A 23459-nucleotide genomic window follows, 5' to 3' on the forward strand; every position below is an offset into this window, starting at 1 on the left:
TCATATAGTATTTGTTTTTTTCAATTCATTAATATATAATCTTTAGAACGTATTCACATGCTAATTGTGATGATGTATATGTGAAGCATCAAGCTTGTGATGTGACACGTTCTCAACTCTTATTTGTCTACTTTGTTACGTAAGTAAAATAGATACTGCACTGTATCTTCCTTAGTTCCTTACCGTAGTCCACTCTTGTCCGTTATGATATTAGGTTAATCGATAGATTCGTGACAGACCAAATATCAATAATTTAGCCGGCGTAGTTATTTGTTATGCTAGTCGATTACTTTTGTATTGGTCACATCTCGCATGTTTTGGTTTTGATACTAGAATATAAAGTAAAAATATTTAATTCAAAAATGAAACAACACAAGTGCATAGTATTTATGTCTTCACTTATTACTCCACACTACGATAGATATATACGAGAGTCCGAGGGTGTGATTAGGGGACAAAGTAAAATGTGAGACGGTCCGGTTCAACTATATTTCGCTGGCGTTGTAAAGTGTATATATTATTATTATCTTGTGAAGAAATATAGTTTTGTTGCTATTGTGTGAGAGTGTTATTTATATTTTTGGAGAAAGCTTAAGACAACCTTAATATATAGAACTAGAAGAAGTTCTATTTATGTATCAGTTCTACAATCTAACTTTTTCTCAAAAAGCGATAGTTCGGATGATTAAAATAAATAATTCGTACAACAACTGATATACATGCATAACCATAGATATATATATATATATATACATTTTTCGTAAAATAAAAACTATCATTTCAACGAAAACATTAAGTAATAAGAAGACTTCTGAATCCATCTTTTACATCGATTTTAATCTGTTCAATCCGTACTGTTCCTGAAAAAAAAAAAAAAATCACCATGCATGATGATCAACATATGTTAACCCCAGAAATTGATAACATAAGTATATGCATATGGTAATTACCAGAACAAAGTAGATTTCTTTGAGAATAGGTGTCAACAATGAGCTTAAGGTATCAATGTCTTCTCTAAGGGTCTCATAGCTCTCGTCTCTTGCACCGATCGCGTCCATGAAAGTCTTATTGTCAGGCACTAGCTTCAAACACACCTTCATTATTACATATTTAACACGATATCAATACGTGTTATTTATATCCCCCAAAAATTAAACTTAAATGCTTATAACGTGCGTAACCAAAGATTTAAAGGGATGTAGCAAGAAAATGATGTTTTTGAAGTATGAAATAGCTAGAAGAATAGTGATCATGGTGTATACTTTGAAAGCAGCAGACGCAATCCATCCATGATGCGGTTTTAAAGTCGTCATGTAGCATTCTTCTACAAGTTCTTCCATTTTTGACGACATCTCTTTCGACAACAATCGTAATAAACCCGCTGTAAAATCCATAGTCCTATATATAAAATCCATGGTTAAAAGAGGGTCATAAAGCCTAACTAGTTTGAACAGAAAAAGGCATAATTGATAAATAGTAGGTTTAGATTTATATATAGAGATTTGAATAATTAGTTTCATAAATGCATGATTAAGATAAGATAGAATCACTCATTTGTCTATCCATATATGATATGACTACTTGGGTTCACAAATAATATGTGATAGTCTTTTTAATTTGTTTCGATATACATGAGTCCGAACTTGTATAACTAGCTAGTGGTAAGAATAGAGCGGATATGTACGAAGGACAAATTAATTTTGAATAGTGCAATTTGTTAGACTACAATCCTGATCATGTGCATGAATATTAATAATTGTTAATTATGAGAATTCTATAATTAGTTGATGAAATTATAAGGTAGTGAAGGGAGAATGTACCGAGTAAGCCAAAGAAGAGCTTTACTACAACTAGCAACCATCTTGAATGTCCCCTCCTTCATTTCTTTCTTCAGAATCTCAACCAAATTGGAGTAAACACAAGGATCTGTTTCCCAAAGCTTCTCTAAACTCTACACCACCCAAATCAATAAATAAGAAAAACATAAGTAAAAGATAATTTAAGTGCAATAAAAAGAAGAGGGAAACAAGTTTAGCCATTTTTATAGAAAGTCATTTCAAAATGGACTAAAGTACTCATGAAAGCAACCAAATAAGGGATTACAAGGCTGAGATTGAAATATTGAAGAGGATCTTTTCCCAAAAGAACAACACTGAGGAGATATAAATGAAGCTATTGGGTGTTCTTTTCAGCATAAAAGCTCAACAGTCTTTTTGTATATATGTATTAATATTAATATTATAGACCCATCATTCATACATACGTTATTATGTTCAGACGATGTTGATGAGTTACTTTCAACCAGCAAAGAGGAGATAAATTAAAATAAAACAAAGGGTCTTGTCTTGTCTTCATATGCATGGAGTTACATAATCTCTAGTTACCTGAATATTTTGATCAATATCTTGTCTAAGAACAGCCATTGTCGGTCCTATCTTATCTGCAAACACCCAAAACATAAACAGCTCAATAAAATCGTTGAGTGTGCTCAATATGAACATTAGAGAATGAAACAAATTAACTAAAAAAGATAAAAAATTCCAAGGAAAATAAAAGAGGAGACCAAGAACTCGGATGATTAAGTTGCAGAAGGAGAGAAGAGGCCTCAAGGGTATATGTGTGGTTTCAGTGTTATCGGCAGGTTTAGTAATTATGACGAGAGAGAGCTCTTCAATGGCGATTTGAAGTTCTGTCTTTTTCTTCTTAATCTCCATCTCGTATCTCTTTCTCTTCATGTCTTCTCTCTTGATCCTCTTTCTTCTTACTTTCTCGTTCTTTATAAATCAAGACATCTGGACCATATATATATTTATATAGTGTAGTAGTACAAAACTGCAAAGTACATGAAAACATCGCTTTGACTTTAAATTATCAAGTTGCCGTTATCTTTTGTATTATAAAGGGACGAATTAAATAATAAAATAAAAGGCATTCAACTTTAATATTATAAAATATGTATATATATTCCTGGTTATAATATGATTGAGTGTAATATTATTGCTTTGGGTTAGAAGCGGAGACAAGTAAACTTCAACAGCAAATTAGATCATGGTCCATATAAAACTCATTTGTTATATGTATATACACATATATGTGGCATGAAAACAGTAATCGACTAATCGCTTAGATTCCTTATATGATGATGATGGTGACCCACTTTTTGACCTCTACAGTTTGGTTTACGGTTCTAGTCGACTCGATTATCTAAACCATAATGTTAATTGGATTCACGCAATATGTATATGAATATAATTTGCGCTGAGAGCTTAACAAAAATGAAGCTGAACCGATTCAATAACCGACTTATTGTAAGCTTTAAATTTTGGATAAAACAAAATAGATAATATTATACAACTAAAATTTTATTCAGCTATTACGTAAGTTTACAAATTTAACCGTAAAACGAAAAATAATCATTAAGTTATATTTGTAATAGATACATAGCAAAAACTTTTTTTTTTAATTACTTATGATGAATATTAATTTGAATAGTAGCAAATTGAATGACAAAAAACATAAATGCGTATATACAAAACAACGTGTAGTTTTAATGACTTAAGCACCTTGCAATGTTCGTCGACATTAGAGATTCAAAAACAAAATCAAAATGTGGGTATAAACGATTAAACTAACAGTTGAAAACTAATAATATTGATTAAAGGGCTCAGGGTTTCGTTTAGATGTGCTGGTTGGTCATAAAGGCATGCCAGGATGAAATAAAAGGAATCTTCTCCCAATTTCTTAATCATTTGGAGTGTCAGCTCTTCGTTCATGAATCCAATCATTAACACCACTATACAATTAATTATAAAGTGCATATATATCTCTTTTAGTAATGTAAAATCTTAATTAAAACATAGTTTTCAATTGAAGAGTTAATTTGCTTCATAATTAACATACCCAATACGACAATAATGTTCCTCTGTATCGGACACTACTCCAAAGATCATTAAATACCATTATTGTTAGAACATCAAAAAATAAAAACAAAAATTATAAATAGAAATAAACAAGTGATCAAACGGCCTAACGAGTTTTTTATTTTTAGAATATATAGTATATAAAAAAAACTTGGTTTCTACGATTTTTACTTATAGAAAACCATTTTCTAATGTTAATATACGTAAAGTAATATTTTTATTGTTGGTAAAACTAACCAATGGTTGACATAGATTGTTCTTCCACTCTATACATACACCGTACCATATAAGCTGATATAAACCGTAAGTTGATAAATTTATACATGTGATAATTATTAGCTGGTCTACGAAAAATCCTTCTCTTATTTCTTTTTTGCCATTTATTTTGTTAATAACAATACTTTAAATCCAGTATCTAATATTAGTTTTTTCGGTCAACACAATTACTACTATTATATTGTAAAACAAAATCATATAATAGACTAATAGTAGTAATTGTATTGACGGAAAAAACTAATACTATATTAGAAACTGTAACAGATTTATAACCTAAATTTATCTAAAGTCCTCCCGAGTCCCGACCATGTCGACTTTAGTTACATAATTAGTCTTACTAGCTAGCCTTTTGTGATAGACGACGAAAAAGACAAAGAATATACTGTATATCCATTAATCGTAGCTTATAAAGAAAGTAGCGTCTTCCTTAAATATAGAATCGCCATCTTAAAAATTCCAGTAGAAGAATGCCTTGGCTCTTTTAAGATACTGATTGTATTGTATATTAGAACATTTCTATTATAATACAGTCGTAGTAATTATCATTTTTTTGGACGACGTAATTATAATATTATTATCATATGACGATGCAATATGATTGATAAGCTTCAAATATATATAGACATATAAATGAGATCCAAATACGAGGGTGAATTTCCTGTCAAAAGTTTCGTAGCTTTACAATTTACGAATACTGTTCTGTAATATTTCATTGCAAGTTGATTTACCCTAAGATTTTAGAAACCAAATATGTTTTCACTTTGGGCTCATTTATTGGGCCAGGCCTCATATATTTAAGCCCAACATTTACATATGTCCAAAGAAATATACCGACGCGTGATTTGTGGCTCCGGGAAGAATTTTGAAGAAACAACGAGACTACCAACAATGGCTGCCTCTACCGCCATAACCGCCGTAGCTTACGGAGCTTCGTATCTAGTTCCTTCACGAAGCGCATTTGCAATCTCTTCGCGGAGATTCTCTTCATTCTCGCCGTCGAAAAGGTTGAACCTCAGTTATCTGCAGCGGAGAGTCAGTGCACCGTCACCGAGGCGCGTCGTGGTTCGTGCCGCCAGAACTGAATCAGGCGGAGTAAATTTAGGAGTTAGAGCTCCCAATTTCGAGGTAAGAGTGTGATTTTTCACGTCACTGGAGACGAATGATGAGGAATTTCTGATTTTAGAAATATTTGTGTGTTTTTGAGTGAACTAGCTCCCGGAGCCGCTCACTGGAAATTTATGGAAATTAGATGATTTTGAGCTGTATCCGTGTCTACTTGTGAGTATCTTCATCTATTTGTTTATATACCGTTTCAAATTTTCATAAGCGTTTGTAATTTGTATTTAAACATCTGTACTTGTGTGTTTTTTATACTGTTAGGTTATGTTCATCTGCAATCATTGCCCGTTTGTGATTCACTTAAAGAAAGACATTGTAAAGCTCTCCAATTTCTATATGAAGGTACCAATATTTTCTTCTCTGTTCTTCTTTCCCTAGCTTGACTCATTATGTGATGGAATCTTGGCTATAGAGGAGTATATCTATTACAGGGAATGTAATTAACTGTTTTGCCGTGCAGAAAGGTCTTGCTGTTGTTGCAATCTCTTCAAATTCTGTAGTAACACATCCTCAGGTTTGTGTTTGTGACTCCTCTAGTGTCACTTGATTATTGTTGGGATGAGGTTTTTATAAGGTTGTTCCATATTCATTTCCTTTCACAGGATGGGCCTGAGTTCATGGCAGAAGATGCAAAAGCTTTCAAGTACCCATTTCCCTACTTATATGATGAGGTATCCTTTGTCTCTTCTTTGTTGAGTATTGTTAGTCAATTTTACTCAAAATTCTGATAAATCTTTATGAGATTTTCTCTCTTACCTCAGTCACAAGAGGTTGCAAAGGAATTTGGAGCTGTCTGTACCCCTGAGTTTTTCTTATATAAGAAGGTAATTTGTGGTAATATATTATGACAGAAGATTAGCAAGTAGGCGGAAAGCTGTGTACTGTTTTATTGAATAATCTTGAAATTTTTTCTGCTCAAGCTCTGTTTGAAATATAGTATCAAGAATCTATGCTCAAGATAGCCATTTGTTGGGTTGGGAGTAGTTAATATCATGAAAATTGTGGCTTTTTTTTTTATCAACTCTATCTTATCTTGCTCTCGCCTTTCAAATGGAGCAGGAAGGTCGTAGGCCATTTGAACTGGTCTATCACGGCCAGTTTGATGATTCCAGGCCTAGCAATAACATTCCAGTAACTGGGAGGTTTGTTATTTAATGTTTTTGCTGTTAACATCTTTTCAGAGAAGTTATTACTTTAGATAGTCAAGCCTAACATGTTATATTTGCATAGGGATCTAAGCCTGGCGATTGATCTTGTCCTTAGCTGCCAACGAATACCATCAAACCAAAAGCCAAGGTACATTCAAATTTGATACATTTTTCTTTAATTCTTTCTTTACAATATCTACAGCCTTTGATGACTAACCGAGACCTTGCATTTGGTATCTATTATAGTGTCGGTTGCAGCATAAAGTGGCATCCAGGAACCGAATCGTGAGCGAAGACAATGATTTTACTTATAAACTGCCGCGCAGCATTTTTTTCAGGCGAGTTCCTTCTTTAATACTAATAATGTTCCATAAACTCAGGCAGGTCCGTAGTATGTCAGAACCAACAAAAGATTGATGAAAACTGTTAATTTATAGTTTCTGTTTCGATATAAGTGCACACTTTTAACTTCCTTTCTTGTTTACCAAAACCAGAAGAAGAACTGTCAAGATTTATCTTTTTAGCATATATCAATACTGTGAATTTATGAATCTTACAGGTTTGTTCCGAATCAAAACTGAAAGGAGAGGAGAAGGCAAAGCAGAGAAACTATAAAAGCCTGGCCGCCAAAAGAAAATATATTAAAAGTGTAAGTTGTATCCATTATTCAAGATTAATATACAAGTAATTTAGTCCACGAATCCTATTTCGTCGGATCGTTCATGTATGATATAAATTCATGAACAATATAAGAATGAGTTTTAGTGTAAGTAGTACGTTTTCTGTATTTAATAAATTAAGTATATGTGAATTAAAAGAAAGAAACGATCTTCCTTGGTCAAATCCCGAACTTGGTAAGATCTGTTGAACTCCAGTTATCACCATTGATCATGAAGCTCCCCTGAGAAATTAACTGGTCTGGCTCCTCTGAGAATGAGCATTCCAGGATCTCTTGAATATCTTTGTCATCAAGTAAACCCTGGAACTCGAAGATCTCCTCTTGATCTTCTTGGAGAAACTGACCAAATCCTCGTTGATCTTCTTGGATCTTCTGGTTGAACTCCCCGTAGAATCCAAGGTTCGCATCGGTTACTTGGCAGATATCCCAATTCAATGAATCTAAAGCCTGACTGGTTGTTGTTACCGGTGAATCTTGATCGGATCCAGTAGTATTATCTGTACTAGAAGGGCTCCGATCAGTCACATACTGCGCGAAAACCGCAGCCAAATCAATATCGGAAGCAGCAGAGCTGGACTGGAAGCCATCATGATCTTGGCTAATAAGACCATCAGGTCTATTCTCGTTCCGACCAAACCTTTTGTGACTGTTCTGTCTGCTGCGGCTTCTCTTGCGACAGCCTCCGCCGACAGGAATGTTGCGGAGAGAGCCGCCTTTGGTCCAGTAACGACGGCAACCTTTACAGAAGTATCTAGGCTGAGACAAACTGTAGTTGTTGTAATAACAAAACTTGGTGTTGGAAGATGCGCAACGAGGACAAGGAGGAGCAGTCTCCTCGTGTCCGTATGAAAGCTTCCATATCGCCGGGATTTCAATCTCCGGCGATGGAAACTGGTTCTGGTAGCTGTTGTCTCCGATGTACGGCAACATTTTTCATGTACTCTCTTTAAGAATTTTGGTGTGAAAGATTGGGGAATCTAACAAGTGGGCACTTGGTGTGTATTCGAGTACATGTAACTATATATATAGATATAATATGTACAGGCGTGTGTATGTAGAGGTGAAGAGGAGCATGTGTGTGTGGAAGTAGAGACGCATCGATAAATGTGTGAAGGGTTAACAAGTAAACGTGGGCGGTTGCCGAGCCGTGCGTCTCCTTTTCCGTTTCTTCTTCATCAAGTTACCTTCCAATTTTGGTACTTCAAAATTCAAATCTTTATTATTCAATCATTTGATAATTCAAGTTTCGGTAAACGATTCAATTAGTTTCTGTAAGATACGCTAATTGACTGGACCTGAAATTTGTGTTTCATACAATCTATAGACAGAATCAAAATAAATAATTGTAACTAACTTTTTAGTTTTCTTATAAACTTGGATGAGTTTTCATATTACATCTAAAAATTATTAAAACTAACACTCTGATTAAGACCAATCCATTTAAGATCTACAGCAAATGCAATCATTTTGGTGACCTGACAATTTTCTTACAATTTTTTATAACTGTGCTAATTATTTTATCGTACAAATTTCATTCTCTCATAATTTTTTTCTTTTAATTTCTTCTGTTATAGCTTATAAAAACTTAACGTAGGGCAATCATATTATATTAGTGTGTACGTAGATGATATGATGGTAGTCACTTACACTATCCGCATCTGCATCTTATCATCGTGAAACGCACGACAGCAATGAAATTCTTATTAAACAATGCATCGCAACATTTGATCACTTGCACTCTCTTCTACACTATCATTTCAACACTTCAAAGCGTCGGTACATACATTTTATATATATATATATATATATATAAATCATTTGTTTATCCATATGTCAAGTTATAATTAAGCGCGCCAAATCAAACTGGTTATTTACCTCATTACCTGCAAATATACAATTGTGATAGCTTAAAAAATATAATTAGTTTATAGTTTCTAAGGAAAAATATTTTTTTTGGTCAACTGTTTGATAGCTTTTGTTTTCGTGCATGTTTAAACTATTTTCTTTAACAAAAAAAAAAGATGTTTTGATTATTTTGCATGGCTGATTAAAAAGTTACCTGTCAACTGAAAGTACTTATGTTAGATTAATGACCGTTAAGAACATCGATTATGTGAACCATTGATAGAAAGATAGATTAACGCCAAGATTAAGGGCCACACGCACGGGAGAGCACGTGCTTTTTACCTACGTGTCGACCTCTGCTTCCCTTATTTCTATCAATTCCTTCACATCTACGAAGTTGAATTCTCTTTATATTGTTATTTTTAAGCATTTTATCATTATTATAACCGTTTACTTAATTTATTCTCGTCGTTCAATAGGGATATCTTTTTGCCAAGGTATAAGTTTGATGGGGCAGCTTCAAAACTAGATCTATGGTACGCTCCGATCCCGATATCACTTTTGGCTATACGATGCGATATCTGTAGTGTAATGATTAAAAAATAAAACTAAATAAATACTGTAAAATTTTAAAATAGGAAGTCAACCCTTAATTCTTTTTCGGGATGGCATTTATTCATCCCAGCTGTATTCTCAAACCAAGTTTGACTCGAAAGTGTATTTGACTTCAATTTATATTGTTTGATAGGAACAAAAATCTACGGACTAAGTGAAATAAAAACTTCGGATTCGACGAAACCTACAAGATTTATTTCAATTATAGACTATCAGGTATAACTTGTTACAAGTTTACAGCTGACTATAATTCCATTCAAATATGGATTACTCTTTAGAACCTAGTACTACTTTCATATTAGATTCTAAGTGGTTTTGTTATATGTCGCAGGCTGTTTCAAGTCTCAATCCATCCAAAGATGAATAGTTGTTCCATGTGAACTGAAGGTGTGGCTTGGAAGGGAAGCTAATCCAATGAAATCTACTTGCCTTCCCTCTCTATTCAAGGTAAGCACTGTAACTTATTGAACAATTAAGTTTTATATCTCTCATTAATGTTGTAAGAGTCTATATGGCTCACATGTCTATGTGAGTGGCTGAGTGTAGAAGCGGAGGTTTTGTGGCCAAGTAATGGAGAAACGGGGGTTTAGTGAACAATGAAGTTTCATAATTCCCAATTTGTTTATATTCGCAGTTTTGTGAGACACCCTTGACGATGGTTGTGTTTTCAAAAAGAAAAAAAAGTTTACAACTTACTTCCAAGGAGATTTGTTATTACATTAGAGTATAAATATAATCAATACATTAGCAAACAAAAAGAAAGTACAAGTATATATATATATATATATAGGGTTTTGTAAAAATAAGTCTTGCTAGCTGCATCTTTAGCAAAAAATGAAATAAAAATCTTGCTAGCTACACTGATTATCGATAAAAGTTATAGAACAATTTATTGCATCACCAATCAATATTGATCTCTTTTTTTTGGGTAAGGATCAATATTGATCTTAACTTTTGGTTTGAGGTTACTAGTTCTTTTCTACAATCTTAGATATTAAATGAAATGCGGACATTGCATGTAATAAATTAAAGCGTCGAGATATGCATTGCCGTTTGATTGCTCGAATGTTAAAATCCAAGGGACAATTGATCATAGATTCGTTTTAAGCCGGTTTTAGATTCACCATTTTGATGGGCAAGAGCTTAGGAACACTGGAACGCTTGACCAAAAGAGTGATAAGCTTATGAAAAGTTCCTCTTTATCTTCATCTTCATCATCAGAATGCAAACTTTCAAAGAATAAGTTGGAGTTCAAGCAGGTCAAATCAGCGTAGAAAAAACATGTTAATCTGTATACATTATGCTTTAAATAACAATGAATACACAAAGGACATTTCTAGTTTTAAGTATATATATTGTATCATTTTTTTCTTATTCAATTTAGTAATTCATATAAAGGATTCTTTGAAAGTAGCTATGGACTATTGTATTTATGTAAATTTAAATTTTGAAAATATTCTTCCAGTACACAAAAAATAACGAAGAGAAAAATCAAAATCAAAATCCAAAAGGCTAAAGGCTAAAACCGAGAAATTGAAAAACGGCCTAAACCATAGTTATTAAAACCGAGAAATTGGTTGAACCGGGCATCTTATCATGTTAGAAGTCCAAAGAATACGGTGTGAGAGACTCTTAGCAAAATAGCAAGTAACTGTTTAGTTCCGAAAATCTGAAATAGTTTGGGTTTTTGTGTCTCTATTTTTTGGGATATAAAATCTGTGGTAATATTGTTACTAAAACAAAACTAATAAAGAACGAAAAAAATGATTGGCTACATCGGAGCTATCTTTTGATTTGACTAATCTTGTAGTTTTTGGTATAAATTTATTTTCCCAACTAGCTTTTGGTAAGAATATAGGACCGATCGAATGTAATTTTGTTCCATATATTTTGTTTGCAATATATGATCAAAAATAAAAGATAGATGCAACGGCAGAAGGGGAATTTGTCTTTAGTTTGTTTTTAGTAACAATATTACCGCAGATTTTAAATCCCAAGAAAGGTGGTAACAATATTTGAATCCTCAGATTTTGCCGTAACATTGATTAAAACACATTAATGAGCTGATTCAAACAGGGAAATAATTATCACTAATACACCTTGTAGTCCTTACAAAAACACTAGAAAGATCAAAACTTTCTGAATTTTCATCAAACACCCAACTCTTTTTGGATAGAAACACAATAATAAAACAATCAACCAAAAAATGGTAATTAAGTTTGTATGCGTTTATATATAGTCATGATCCCTAATATTTGGGAAACTGACAAAAGAGAAAGAACCCAAATCTTCTACATTTTACATCTCTAACGTCTTCTTCTTAGAATTGTACTCGTAAGATTCTTGTTCTTGTGTGAAAATACCGATACTTTGTCCGTCTTTAAACAATGTCACAGCCAAAAACAAGTGGTAGAAGCTTTGGATTCATGAGGCCATTTATACGGCTGTGTATGTGCTTCGACGCGGCAGCGGAAGGCGAGCAACGGGGAAGATCTAAACAGTCACTGTCACGGAGGAGCAGCTCTGTTCACTCCATAAAATCATCTCCGGTTAATTCTTTCGGTAGGAGTCCGATGGTAGACGAAGAAAGGGATGAGAAGATCAAAGACGTTATTCTTTATTGTAAGATGAATTCCCCAATTAATTTTCCTTGAATTTTACACGCAACTCTTTATTATTATTTTTTATATCAGTTGTTCATTCACTCATAATGAAGTTGTAGATTAGATATTCATTCATTTTTTAGTTACTAATATGATTCGTTTCCTCAGAAAAATCCGCCTATAATCATAGACTTCGTTTATACTATTTTTTTGATCCATGGCTACCTTGCATATTTAGTTGATTATTTTAGCTAAATATGTCCACTCTCGGATTGATCCGGGTTTGGACGTCTCAATTTATCGCTTTTAGTATAAAATAGCAGGCAAAGTAAAATAATATCTTGTGTGAACAATTTTAGTTTCTATGGTTTAATTACTAATATTAGTAATATTGTTTAACCATATACACTTGACTGAATTATGTTTCAGTTTTTAAAAGGTGAAGTATTGATTCCATATTATATTTTAATTCTTTTCATTGTAAAAACAAAAACATTCTATTTTTAACAAAAAAAAAATCATTTGAACCAAATTAAAACTTCATTTGACTTTAGATGAGATTATTCTTGCTTCACTTGTGATCAATATAGTTTACTCGACCTGAACACTTATAATTGTAGTCCTGAAAGAAATAACGATCACAGTACACATAACAATAACTTTGATCTAGTGAGTTATTTTCTTCTTCTTTTTTGAAAAAGACTTAAATCAAGTGAGTTCTTTATGGTTTTAAGAAAGCTGAAATATTGACAATGCTAAGACTTGGTCATAAATTCTTGTTCGTACCGGACTATTGCAACTATTTGATATATATATTTTTTTTCAACTACCCAATTATTATATCACTATTGACCCGTTAAAAAGTGGTTCAGAAGAACTTCCCACAACTGGCTCGTTATGAATGATTTGGGAAAAGAAAATGCCTTTTGCTCGAGCTCTTTTTTGCAAGAATATCTGTTCGGACATTTGAACTTCTGGGAATATGAGAGAGTGTGAAGTTTATGAAGCTTTCTCGGAGATTGCGGAAGACTTCCAACTCTGATAGGAAAGATGGCCAATCCGATGGAGATTCTGACATGTTTACCAAATCCAAGCAATCGGTTTGAAAATGGACGGATAAGGTCAGTCGATCTTTGATGCAAGACATAGCCCATAAGAGGCTCTCCAACTCGGCATGAAGGACCGAGAGGCTTCTACGACAGCCCTGAAGGCCAAAAGTCTCACCACTCCTATCCTCCTTTAAGCTCCACCCTAGCCCAGTAACCAGGCCGCTGCCTGTCCAGGATGCATCAACCTGACAAATCGGGAACCTCGGGGCATCAGGTAGAGTAATCGGGAGCCAAGGAGTGGGGGTAGTCTCGTCTGTTGCGTCTTCGTCTTCTTCTGGGTCGTTTGCAAGCTTCCAGCTTTCTGATTCAATCTTGGCGTGGATCAAAGTATCTACTGGGGAAATTTCTTTCCCGTTGAAGATCTTGTCGTTCCTCGCTTTCCAAATATACCACAGGATCCAAGGATAAATATCCTTTTGTGGATCTGTCATGCCTAGCTCTTTTGTTTTCCAAAAGAGGAAGCTCATATTTTGGTAAATAGAAGTACTCAGGAAGAGGCCCGGAAGGGACGGAAAGTCCGATAACGCCCAGACTTGTAAAGCCGGGGGACATAAAAAAAGAAGATGGTTAATAGATTCTTCGGGATTTCCACAACGGGGGCAGTGCTTATCCGTTCCCATATGCCTATAAGTCAGGTTTTGGCAAGTAGTAATACATCCTGATAAAGCTTACCACATAAAATGTTTCATCTTTCGAGGCGTTCGTATTTTCCAAACGTAGCTTTGAAGAGCTGTGATGCTCGGTTCTCTCACGACATCTGAATTTTGTGCAAGCGTCGTTCTTCTAATCAAATCATAGCCCGATTTAACCGAATATATTCTCGATTTAGTATGGTTCTACACATATCCGTCTAGAGTGCGGTTCCTGCTAGGTTTCAACCCAATGATAAGAGAGACATCCTTAGGTTGGAATAAAACTCTTAGGAGAGGCACATCCGATGGTAGACTAACTATTTGATATTTTAGCAAGAGTTATAATATTGTTTAAAAATATGTTTATATTATATAAAATATCGATAGTCCAAGTAAAGATCTATACGCGTTCACTCGTATCCAAAGCAAATTGAGATGGCAAGTATGTTTATAAACGTTGTTCACTGAAAGTTACACAACTATATACTAGTTTATAAATATATATTTTTAATAATGAAAAAAATGGAATTTTGGAAGAATCTATAGAGACTTTGCAAGTCCAATCACTTTCATGCAATAATAAGTAAGTAAAAAGATTGACCTTGTCTTCTAGAGTTTTTAGTTTGACCAAAAATAGACCCAAAACCAAACACAAAAGACTTTTCTCCCCTCTTGTTTGTTTCCGCGTCTGGCAACAATATTGCAATTAGGCACTTTTTCCAGATTTTAGTTTAAAATTATTTTGTACTAAGTGTACTACCAAAGTACCAATCTACCATCTTGGGGTTTGCCAGAAAACAAAATACTACCATCTTGGCTTATTTCAAGTCGTATGTGTTCAAATTTATTAGATGATGCAATTTGATTTGAAAAATGGTAACTGAAAACGAACCAAAAGGAAATCATATTTAAAAAAACAATTATAGTTAACTTTTTCTAATTTTTTGAAAAAGATAATTATTATATGGGAAATTCGCTACGAGCCGCAACTAAATTGTTTTAGATGAACTGATTTTATTTCGCATCCAATCAATTTTCATATCTGTAAACCATATAAAGTCTAAACAGCAATGAACCGAAAACCAAAGGTGGGCCCATTTATACCTGAGTTATAATATAAGCATTTGTCATCTACATTTGTGTCTTCACAAATTTACGAATCTAATAGTTTCATAATCGGAGCCAAAAAAAAATCTGTTATATTTGTATGATTATATAGGAAGTATAAGTCTACCTAAGTAAACCCTCCCAAAAAAAAGTCTACCTAAACCTTGACATGCCAATCAATCTTCTAGAGCAAAATATTAATTTGTCTCTCAAACAAAATCTAAAACAGTTATCCTCGTTTCTGGTCAAAAGAGTCATGCATGTGCAGATGTGCTTATGAGTCAATACAAATACACATCTTGTTTCTATCGCGTATCGACAAGCTTCAAGGCTCGTGGACGAAATGGGAGAAAGCTCTCCTTTAATTTTTAGTGATGTCTGATGCGAGTTTGCAATATTAATTGTTAGGTGCAAATTCAATATGATACGTTTTCTAACTGTTATAATAGTAAATTTATCAAAAAAGTATTACTCGACTCTTCTTTTTTTTTTGTGTCAAATTTACGTTTCAGTTTGTTTTACCAAGAGCCATAGACTAGTACTTGAAGAATATAAATCAATTACAAAGTGGACACACCTAACTATTAAACCACTATATATCGGACATGTTTCATATTTCTACATCTCGAGTCATTTTAATTATTTTTAGCCAGAGATAATTGTTTAATTTACATGTTATCAAACTTCTGAATATATATATATTTTTTTAATTGAATAATTTATTATTTGACAAAGGGAAAATAGTGTTGATTATGATTTACCGAAACAAGTCTGTATGAGCATAACCGTGTAAGGAGCTGTACAAAATTATGCCAAGTCAGCAACAAACTATCTGACGTGGCACTCATGACCTCTTCTTCGCTTTTGACTTCCTCAGGACTTGGACATAGTCAACCCATAATTTACATTTAGTTGGAAAAAAAGAAAATAGAATTATACGACACAAGTAATAGTGTAATACACTAATACTAATCCAATTTCATATGAAGTATTTTTTTTTTCATATTTGACGTTGAATAAATAAATAAAACAACAACGTGAGCACCACCTAGCGGCCGGGTATATAAACATTATTCATCATCTTTTGGGTCGAAATTCATCATATCAATTTAATTATTAATCGTAAAATTGTGAATAAAAAAAAAGAATTACCAAATTTAGAAGTCCTAAAAAGAAAAGCGAGTCTCTCGACTCGTTTGTAAGGACTGGAAAACTTTCTATCTGGGTAAAAGAAAAGTAAACCACATTTTGGTAAGAAATAGATACGAGAAAACATCCAAATATTATAATAATCAATACGAAAAAGAAAAAAAAAAACAAGTAGCCAAATTTTACCGTTTTTAAAGTAGGAAACCCTCTGCTTTCCTCATTTGACTTTTCTCTCTCCCTCTTTTATGCACAAATGACAAAAATCATATATATAGAGGCATTCATGTACCCTCCCATTTCCCCTAATCATCACATAATCATTGTTCTTCACTAAATCATCATACACTTATATTTACACATATATACATAATATATACAGATATATATACATATATATATATCTATTCGTACATATTCTTCTCATAAAGTACTGTACTCGATGGATAATAAATCGCCAAGAACAAGAGAAATAATGGGACCGAGACCAACGCCATTGAAAGTAAATAAAGATTCACACAAGATAACCAAGAAGCCACCACTGGCGCCGCCGCAACAGCCACCACCGCAGCTACAACGGCGAGAACCGCCACAGCCCCTGCCGCCACGTGCTCCGGTGATCATATACACAATCTCTCCCAGGATTATCCATACGCACCCTGATAACTTCATGGCATTGGTTCAACGTCTCACTGGCAACACCTCCACCTCCACAACTTCATCCACGTCAGCACCAAACCACATGTCAGCATCAGAAGACACGTCGGGAACGATGGATGCATCCCGTGGTTCCATATCTCCGGCAGCTCGGTACGCCTCGACGGAGAAAGCTAATGCCTCGAACTACGAGCTAGGGTTTGCTGGTGACGTAGCTTCCACGGATCAGTTTTATCACCATCATCATCAAACTCGAGCGATCGAACGGCCCAGTTTTCATCAAGCAGGGATTTTATCGCCGGGACCAACTTCTCTGCCGCCGATATCACCTGGCTTCTTTTCTACGGTGGTTGGACCATCTGATCCACAAGGGTCGTCGTCGTTCTTCAATGATTTGAATTCTATTCTCCAGACCAGTCCTTCCACGATGCCGTCTCCTTCTTCGATGGACCTTTTCAACAATTTCTTTGATTCTTGAATCTTGATTGAGTTTTTATATCAAGTTCAAGTTGAACTAGTTTACAAGTACTAGAGGGAGAGAAAGGATATCTCTGTTTTTTACGCCTTTCATCATTTTTTTTAGATACACTCTGACAGATTAAGAGGGTTTTCTGCTTATGCGTTTCGTGATGATGACATCATTTGTTAGAATCAAATTGATTGGCAATTTGATGATATTTGTATTCGTGTTTGGTGGGCGCCTTTTCATAATTGATAAACTTTATCTCTAGTGAATAGTGTCCCTCCTTAGCTTCTAAATATTCTACTTAATCTTTTAGCCAAATTTTATGAGTATGTAAAATTTTCATTTAGCACCATCGAATTAGTAGAAAATCTTATTCTAATTATTAAATGAAAAAATTACGGTTCAAGATCCCTTGTGCTGCTTTTAGATGGGCCAACGGATCTATGAATTTACAGGCCCGTTAAATTGGCGCCAGAATGGACCGGGTCTATAAGAAACGGGGCGGGTTACCCAGAGTCGGATCATCCATTCATTCACTTCGGTTGTCGAAATCGAACGCACAAGAAAACTCGAAACTGGACAAAAGAAATTGGAAGAATTAAACGAATTATTAAATTTCGATCTGGACAGAAGAACGAGCAATCGGAAGCAATAAGCTGCAGCAATCGAAGCTTTTTTTCTTTCAAAAAATCGAAATTAGGGCTTTTCGTTTCTTGAAATTAGTCTTTTTTTGATCCCTCGATATCTTGTTTCCGTCGCCGTCCATGGCAGATGGGTACTGGAACCAGCAGAGACATCATCAGCCTCCGATGTCGTCGATCCCCCACGGTGGTCCTCCGAAACGTCCCCGCTCTGACTTCGGTAAACCTAAATTCTCCTCGAATTTGTGATTTTCAATCTAGACCTCGAGGAGCTGTTTTCAACACTTGGATTCAATATTCAATTTAGCTCTTTTCCTAGTTGGCATTGCTGTGTTGATTAGTCATGTAGAAAATTGAACAGATCTTTCACCTGTTAATGGTCTTAAGATTGCCTCTTTGCCTTGAAAACAATATCTCTTCTTATTGGAAACTAATAGGCTGAGTTATAATTGAGCTGCACTGTGCTACTATCGCGTTGGAGTCTTGATCCGATCGTTCCAAGTATGTCTGTGATCGAATGGTTATGCTGTAGATAATCACTGCTTTATAGTTGCAGATTATGTTTTGTGTATACAAAGTGGTCCATAGGTTTATGATCCAGTACTATTACCTATGAATGTGTAAACAGCGTGTGAACTTGATTTGTGTTTTTTTGTTTGCCTTGTATTGTTCAGACAATGATATGCACGGTTACTTGTCACGGGAAGAGGATCGAGGTATCCCTCATTCAGTAAAAGATACCAGAACTATTGGGTCAGCTTATGACCGGTATCTGCAGAGTGTGGTACATTCCTTATTCACCTATGTTTAATGTATACTCTCTTCTTCGTTTGTTTCTTTCCCCAGTGAAGTGAATTTTTCCCTGTTTTGTAGCAAACGCCTTCTGTGCCATCTGAAGAAGCTGGTAGGTTTAATGGTGATGGCATGGGAAGACCAGGAGGTAACAGCGTGATGCCTAGTCCGTCCATGAATGAGCTCATGAATGGGCGTGGTGGAATTCTGCCTCCGGATTTTGGGCCAAATGGTCGGGCTTTGGGTTTTGGTCAACAAGATTTAGCTGGTAGGCCTAGCCGGGAACTGCTTCGTCTACCTCCGGATGCATCCAACACTTTATTTGTTGAAGGACTTCCTTCTAATTGCTCAAGGAGGGAAGTAGCTCGTATCCTATTTTACGATTCGCTTTTCAAAAGTTCTTAAACCAAACATTTATATCGTCGTTTAAGGATGTTTGAGCTGCTCAATTTTCTTAACTTTATGTCTAGATATATTTCGGCCTTTCTTGGGTTATAGAGAAGTGAGGCTTGTGACCAAAGATTCAAAGCAAGTAAGACTCACTGGTCCCAATTTGAAGCATTGTTGAGAAACTGAATCGTCCCAGAGTTTCATTAGTTTTGACTTACTAAACGGTTTCTATGCAGAGGAATGGAGACCCTATTGTTCTTTGTTTTGTTGATTTTGACAATTCTGCATGTGCAGCAACTGCTCGTACCGCCCTGCAAGGTACCTAATGGAAATATTTTGTCCAACACATATTGAGTTTATGTTGCATTGTGTATTGTAATAGACTTATCTTCATCAACATGTTTCGGTTTCCTGAAAGAAGACGCTCAACCTGGGACTTAACTGATGCTAGCATTTATTTGACAGGCTATAGAATGGATGAAGACGACCCTGATTCCAAGATTTTGCAAATCCAATTTTCCAGAAACCCAGGTCCAAGACCAGGACAACGCGGAGGAAGGAGGTGATGAGTCAGTGACATTTGGGCACATCAACCAAATGGTAACTTATTGTTTCTCTAGAACTCAAACATACTTGACCATATATTCAAATCCTTAGGAGTACTCTCACTCAAAGAAATAGAGATGTATGGATAGGCACAAGAGTCTAGGAGATGAGGTGATTGGAATCCAAAGTCTCTCTCACTCTCTCCCTCTCTTCCCTTCTTTTTTCCCCATCTTCTTGATATATTTAGAGCATGATCTTATTAATGCTATCTATCATAGTTCGAATATTTGTTACAATCGTTTCCGTTGTATACATGGATTTCAATAGTGTCCTCAGGGATTAGTCGTTGTATTTGTTCATTATAGAATTGGGGACAGAATCCAAAACAGTGGCTCATATTGTATCTTCTTTTTAACTACCAACGATTAAGTTTTTTCTTTCCTTATATGGAATGTTCGTTAATACTTTACTAGTTAATACAGAATTTGAGATATCTTTGCTGTTGTGACTCGAGTCAAGTGCTTTCGTAGCTTCTACATTGTAAGGCTATGTGCCTATGGCTTTCATATTGATTGTTTGTTTGCTTTTGTGTTAATGTTTAGTGTATTTTTTTGCCAAAAAAAGACCCACAAATTTTATCATTTTAGATAAATTTTATTTGTTAATTTTTCATGTAAGTAAAATTCTAAGTTTGGCGTTTGCGTTTAGAGTCAACAGAAAACGTTTAACCATTTTAAGCAAATATATGTTTTATATTTTATGAAATTTTAAATTATATTGTAATTGTTTTCATTAATGGACTGGAACAAATAAAATGTAAAAATTGTCGTTGAATCAAGTCCTATATTTATTTTGGATGGTCGAGTGTTCAAAAAAGCGTTAGATGTTTAGGCGGACGGACGATCCAGAAATATTAGTTTTTAAACAAATAAATTGTTTTAGATTGACAAAACGCCTACATTATCTAGACCGTTTATAGACTGTTCAAACTGTCAAAATTTTCTCTGCATATAAATTTGTTGCATAAAATATAATCGCCATTAGTGAAAAGTTAAGACAGGACTGGTTCTGCTTTCAACGAAAAGGTATTTATCTTCCTTTAGTATCTTTTGTTTTCCTCGTAATCTAATATTTAAATTTAAAGTTAAAACTGTATGTCTGTATATCTCGGACGTAGAAGGTTAACAAGGAGCAAATGAATTAAAGAAGTCATAACTAGATAAGAAAACAGTGACACTCCCAATAATTTGGTTGACGAAAACAGTCAATACAGATGGCATCGGCGATGGATAGAGGGAGAGTGAAGAGAGGAAAGTATATTCGATATCCAAAGAGCAGATTCTCTTCGGGTCCGGCTCTTGAACTATGATGGCTTTTTCTGTACTTAATCAATAAGCTTCATGCTCATGTCCACGTTAATAGTGTGACAACGTACATATCAATCATCTTTTTCTCTCTTTTCTTTTTCTCGTATCTTTTACAATCAGTAGATTGCGACTTTTGAGACGAGATTTGATTTTTGTAACTAAAGCTGATCATTTCACATGTCCTTACTCCTTATGATATATGATTGGTACAGTGGATCAACTAATATGAACGGGTAAAGCCTTAAAGCCATCATCAATCCAGTGCGTGGATTACTTTTGAGTACTATGCTTGTTCTTTTGATTAACCATTATATAGAAAAATAAAATAAAAAGTACGTCCTATTGAAAACAAAAACAAAAAAAGTACCTGCCTATATGTAAATTTGTATTGATATTTATAAGATTTTTTTTTTCTTATAAAGTGGAAGTAAAATTCAAGAGAGTTAAGATGAAGAGGACGATGAGAGTAATATGTGGTGAACATTCAAAAGTAAATTTAGTCATATATCAATTGAATGTTTCTCATGAATTGCTGAACGTACTTAATAATAATTGTATTCACATCACGTACGGCAAGATCTCAATATATAAAAATAAATACATATGAATCGGTATTACATTTTAATGACATAAAGTATTCTTTTTAAATTTTTTATTTTCCCAACAACGTATTGCTTTTAGCCAACGGTTTGGAAGAATATATATGTTGATTATGTTTATTTTGATTAAAAGACGTGGGTTTAATTAATTGATACCTTGCCACCATGATGATAGTTTAATGACTTATTGGAGATAATCTTGGCTCGAACAAAGACTAATGTTAGGAGACCGAACGGATTATGTATCATTCATGATTGAGGGAAGAGAGACAAGTTGTTAAACAAAAATTATTTTAGTACATTCTATAAACTGTTGATGCAAGTGGATCGAAAAGTCTCTGGTCTACACTCTACACTACCTAATCTCCATTATTATATTGTTTAGTTATGATAGTAGATATACATCAATTACCGATTAGAGTGGTTCCAAGAGATCTTACAGCGGAAAAGACTCTCTTAACTACTTTCTTCAATATTTTTGTTTGGGCATTCTTGTATTTTGGGACGTCTCCTGAAAACAATGACATCTACAATATTTGTCGTTATGTGAAAATTATTTATTTGCTGAGTTCTAGTTCATTTATCAATTACCATTACATGCTATGATAATAATTAAAGGAATGGCCACTTTACAGAAAACAAAAAGTTATAAGATAATCTTTTAAGAAAAAAAGTTATAAAATAACTAACGAAGAAAATGGGATTAGAAAGAACTAAATCTATGGACCATCTTGTGTGAATAAACATTGACTTGAATTTTAAATAACATCCACTCTTATTCATTCAAATCCAACTATTACTCTGTCTCAAACTAAACAAACAAAAACATCGACTTATATGTTATACAAATATCTCTTTGGACGAAATTTTGTAACTCTATTGGAAAAAGGAAATGCACGTACGTACAATGTAAGTTTCTGATGATTGTATATTATTAATTGTTTGTCACCATAGATGTACAATTATTTTCTTCTATGACGATCGACAGAGTAACAATTTTCCCCCAGCATTTTCTGACACTCCACAAGCCACAGTTCACACTGTAACGGACCTGACTACTTCACTAGCAAAAGACAAATCTAGCTGAGATTTTTTTTTTTTTTTTGATAAAAAGTTAATGTTTGTTATATATCGTTGTCCCCTTCATAGTCTCACCATAGTAAATAGTAATATATTTTTATTGAAGTATACAATGAACAATGTCAAAAAATAGAACATAGTTCCACCGTAAGTTGTTTTGGTACGGATATAATAAAATATTTTAGTTAACGCAGGATCTTATAACTCGTACACATGTTATATAAGATATATTTTGAACATATATAGGTATGTTTTCTTATAATAGAAGAAGTAAGTGTTTAAAACTTTTATATACAAGGGTGTGTCGACAGAATATGTTGATGATGTTTTCTACTTCGTAAAATTATATATAAATATTGACCAATGACTTTTCAAAGTGGACATATGGCGTTAAGTTAACTAATCCTAATTTCATGATACAACATTTTTTTTTATCAAATACGATAAAAACAATAACATGTATCCTTCTGTATTGTATGTGTTGTATATATTTTCTATTAGAAACATTTTTTCTTTCACCATAGAAACAGCCAACAAGCCGCCCTGACCCCAAAGAATCAACGAACCTCGCTATTAACGCTTAATTTAAGACGGACATAGACTCCAAAATAATAATTAAAATAAAGAATTTTTGTGATAATACATGTTAAATATGATTATTAATGATAATAAAATTAACAGAATATAAACAAATTAAATTAAAATTAATAGAGGACACATTC

The 23459-nt window shown here is 34.1% G+C and overlaps 5 protein-coding genes across 5 annotated transcripts; 3 read left to right on the plus strand and 2 right to left on the minus strand.

The window, feature by feature from the left end:
• Positions 1–824: 824 nt before the first annotated feature.
• On the minus strand, positions 825–2742 carry LOC18992807 (glycolipid transfer protein 2). Its single transcript, XM_024153200.1, has 6 exons — positions 2564–2742; positions 2385–2440; positions 1821–1951; positions 1263–1398; positions 951–1094; positions 825–860 (listed from the first exon to the last, which is right to left on the minus strand). Exons 1-6 carry the CDS (start codon positions 2733–2735, stop codon positions 825–827), a joined length of 675 nt encoding a protein of 224 aa, XP_024008968.1. The 5' UTR covers positions 2736–2742.
• Positions 2743–5052: 2310 nt separating this feature from the next.
• Positions 5053–7259, plus strand: LOC18992808. Its single transcript, XM_006416249.2, has 10 exons — positions 5053–5321; positions 5409–5474; positions 5577–5657; positions 5776–5829; positions 5918–5986; positions 6077–6139; positions 6375–6457; positions 6546–6611; positions 6710–6801; positions 7023–7259. The coding sequence occupies exons 1-9, from the start codon at positions 5085–5087 to the stop codon at positions 6750–6752; spliced, it is 762 nt and encodes a 253-aa protein (XP_006416312.1). The 5' UTR covers positions 5053–5084; the 3' UTR covers positions 6753–6801; positions 7023–7259.
• Positions 7260–7301: 42 nt separating this feature from the next.
• On the minus strand, positions 7302–8072 carry LOC18992809 (dof zinc finger protein DOF1.2). The gene has a single exon (XM_006416250.1). It carries the CDS (start codon positions 8070–8072, stop codon positions 7302–7304), a length of 771 nt encoding a protein of 256 aa, XP_006416313.1.
• An 8481-nt stretch (positions 8073–16553) lies between these two features.
• Positions 16554–17410, plus strand: LOC18992812 (nuclear speckle RNA-binding protein B). Its single transcript, XM_006416253.2, has one exon. The coding sequence runs from the start codon at positions 16642–16644 to the stop codon at positions 17332–17334; it is 693 nt and encodes a 230-aa protein (XP_006416316.1). The 5' UTR covers positions 16554–16641; the 3' UTR covers positions 17335–17410.
• Positions 17411–17898: 488 nt separating this feature from the next.
• On the plus strand, positions 17899–20136 carry LOC18992813 (nuclear speckle RNA-binding protein B). The gene is made up of 6 exons (XM_006416254.2): positions 17899–18183; positions 18638–18747; positions 18837–19122; positions 19226–19287; positions 19382–19463; positions 19611–20136. The coding sequence occupies exons 1-6, from the start codon at positions 18087–18089 to the stop codon at positions 19709–19711; spliced, it is 738 nt and encodes a 245-aa protein (XP_006416317.1). The 5' UTR covers positions 17899–18086; the 3' UTR covers positions 19712–20136.
• Positions 20137–23459: the final 3323 nt, after the last annotated feature.

This window comes from Eutrema salsugineum, unplaced genomic scaffold (assembly GCF_000478725.1).
Source record: "Eutrema salsugineum unplaced genomic scaffold, Eutsalg1_0 scaffold_5, whole genome shotgun sequence".
Classification (NCBI taxonomy): Eukaryota; Viridiplantae; Streptophyta; class Magnoliopsida; order Brassicales; family Brassicaceae; genus Eutrema; species Eutrema salsugineum.